Here is a 2,783-nt window from a genome sequence, read left to right as displayed (position 1 = left end):
AGAGAGAGAGAGAGAGAGAGAGAGAGAGAGAGAGAGAGAGTTTAAGGGAATTTTAAGCTTACCAAAATGATAAACAATATCACATTGAAGATGGCAACCACTCGCCACTCTGTCTTCATGTATTGCGCAACACCAGCTCTGGAAGGAAAAGTTTCACGTAAGCACTAACATTCTGAAATTTCTGATAAGGTTATGTATTTCGAAGGTGTGACAGGAGACGGACAGCTTACTTGCAAGAATTACAGTCATAGCACCTGAGGAACCGATCATTTTTGTACAGTTTGCAGTCGACGTTTGTGCTCACCGGATGGTAGCTCAGATCAAAATTGGAAGCATTCAAAGCTGGATATCCACACCTGACAAGGTTCAGAAAAATATGATAGCCATGTTAAACTCTGATGAAAGCAACTGCACGTTCAAAATACACTGGAAGATAACAGGGGACATACTCCGCTGGTGGGCGGCAACAGCCAGACTCAATGGGAGTCAGCTCAGCGAGCTTGTATTGTTTTAGAGTCTGCATGAAATCAAACAGTATTACTAAAATTGCCACAAAAGATAAAATAGGATGAGCAGAAAAGGAGAAGAGACCTTATATCTTTTTGACAAGCTATTGCAATCATCCGACTTCACAAGGCAACTTCTCAGATGAGTCCATTTATCAGTGTCATTGAGCTTGATTTAAAATAAACAAATCAAGTTATACCAGCATAGATGATTGTGAATTAACTGCACTAATGAAAGAAACCTTCCAAGCAAAGAGTTGGGGCATGCCTGTTTGACGAACCAAGAACTGTAGTCCTGAAGACGATACTCTTTATATCTGTATAGAACATGAGAAATGACAACACAGAACCATATGCATGCAATGTGTTCCATTACTTAAAGAAATTTCATTCACAGTTCATGTAGTGACAATCAGGCAGTTTCCGACTGCGCATATATCAACAAAACTGCATCACAGCCACATAGTGCAACTGTTAAGACAAATAGTGATATATTACTTCGACTTGTCAGTTCCGCATTTCAATCATCCTCTATTCCTAAATAGTTGTGACCCACTACCTATTTTTCCTAAACATGCAAGGATGCCACATCAGCAGGTAATGCATGACTGTCATGTCATCACCTGCCATCTCATGCATGTCGTGTGGAGAATCGATTAGAGATGGCCCTACAGATTGATTATTGGTATTTGGATTAAAAAGTGAAAAGAGGAAGTGGAGAAGGCATGACATGCCATAGATACTGAGCTCATTTTTAACACAGTTTGTGTTTGTGGTGTGTTAGCAATAATTCATAGCTATATGTCTTTGAGCTTTTCCCGCAGTAAACGCCCGGGGAATCATCTAGTTATATAAACATTAGTAATATAAATTCAGATACCTGGACCCAGGAACAGCATGACCAGTTCCAGTATTTGTAATGATAAACCTGAAAAGGTACATGGCGAGGTGTGTTAACACAACTTGCAACCACTAAAGTCAGTTATGAAGTCAATTGATGATTAACCACTGAACTTTCACTAGGATTTAATTCCATCAAGCAATCAGTGCACACCGCAGCTAATTTTCAAATAAAAAGTACACAATGATTGCCACCAACTGGAAAGGTTGTGCTAGGTGCTATCCCAAATGAATCACAGGAACTTACGCAAGCACTGTGAAGATCATGATTGCCACCAGGACCACGAACAGCATTATTAGATACTAGATACCCACATGTCAAGGCGACAAATAACCCCAAGGGTATCAAGATAGCAGACAACATCAGCAGCACCAACCAGCACTCATGCCGCCGTAAGTTTAATAGTTTATGCATCCGATGCCACAAAAAGGATACTGTCCAAAGCAAGCAAGAAATGTTCTTCCAAGCACCCACAAATCCCGCCAGCGACCTGCGGCATCGACACTGAACCATGTCAATTCGGAGCATGACTACTAACGACTAACGTGGTGGGAATAATATGATACAATTCCATGGACGCATACATACATGAGAAAAATGACTCCTCCAAGACCCATGACAGGGATTGTGAGTGACCGCCGGCACTCATCATTGTGGGTGCTCATCCAAAACCCAAAACCCACCACAAGTATCGCCAGTATCTGTTCAACAAAGAGCATGAGGAGCATCATGATGCGTGGATCCCTACCTGCATGCCTTAACATTAAATTATTATACTGTAAATAAAGAGTTCCCAAAGAAAGATGTTAAGAACGGTGAAGAACCCATAAACGTGCTGGGATAACTGGATAACGATGCAGTACAGCTAGAGCTCAACAGAGACACGCTGCTGAGCAAAGACACCAAATGAAACGGGAACAAATCAAGAAGTGGCGTGTCCATCTAGTAGTATCTAATAGTGCTCTTCAGTGAAAAGTTTCGAAGCGGGTGGGCCATCGGGAAGCAACTGGGAAAAGGGGAGCGAGGAGGGAAGGGAAGCTGACTGACCATGGTGAGGAAGTTGATCCACCTGATGACGAAGGTGCTGGTGCTGCTGCCGGCCATCCCGAATCAGCTGCGGACGACGCTGGCCACCCGCCTCCGTCAGACGATTCCGCGCGGAGCAGAGACAGACTGGGGAGTCGAGATCTGGGAGTACGCCGCCGGAGACGGCGAGGCTGGGGTCCTGGCGGCGCGGCACCTAGGTAGGTGTCAGCGTGGGAGTGGGAGTGGGAGTGTGTGCTGTTGATTTGTGTGGGCTTGAAGACAGCGGTCGCAGTTAAGCTTGGCACGGGCAGGTGTGGGGCCGACTGGTCAGAGGGATAGATTGATTATCA

General features: G+C 44.3%; 1 protein-coding gene across 2 annotated transcripts in view; it reads right to left on the bottom strand.

Moving 5' to 3' along the window:
• The window catches only part of LOC119335441 (tetraspanin-10-like), a 3,539-nt gene extending 768 nt beyond the window's left edge, over positions 1-2,771 (bottom strand). The window contains exons 1-10 of one of the 2 annotated variants that reach the window (XM_037607573.1): positions 2,455-2,771; positions 1,996-2,108; positions 1,843-1,897; positions 1,654-1,709; positions 1,387-1,434; positions 775-823; positions 592-675; positions 450-517; positions 231-356; positions 63-138 (exon numbers count right to left, since the gene is read on the bottom strand). In XM_037607573.1, coding sequence (XP_037463470.1) covers positions 63-138; positions 231-356; positions 450-517; positions 592-675; positions 775-823; positions 1,387-1,434; positions 1,654-1,709; positions 1,843-1,897; positions 1,996-2,108; positions 2,455-2,511 — 732 coding nt within the window. In that variant the 5' untranslated portion in view covers positions 2,512-2,771. Of the gene's footprint in view, positions 1-62; positions 139-230; positions 357-449; positions 518-591; positions 676-774; positions 824-1,386; positions 1,435-1,653; positions 1,710-1,842; positions 1,898-1,995; positions 2,156-2,454 lie in introns of both variants that reach the window. The other variant, XM_037607576.1, reaches the window with a different exon arrangement.
• Between the last annotated feature and the right edge of the window lie 12 nt (positions 2,772-2,783).

The sequence above is a fragment of the Triticum dicoccoides genome, chromosome 1B (assembly GCF_002162155.2).
Source record: "Triticum dicoccoides isolate Atlit2015 ecotype Zavitan chromosome 1B, WEW_v2.0, whole genome shotgun sequence".
NCBI lineage: Eukaryota > Viridiplantae > Streptophyta > Magnoliopsida > Poales > Poaceae > Triticum > Triticum dicoccoides.
Note: the sequence above shows the minus strand (reverse complement) of the source record. Positions and strands in the feature narration are given on the sequence as shown.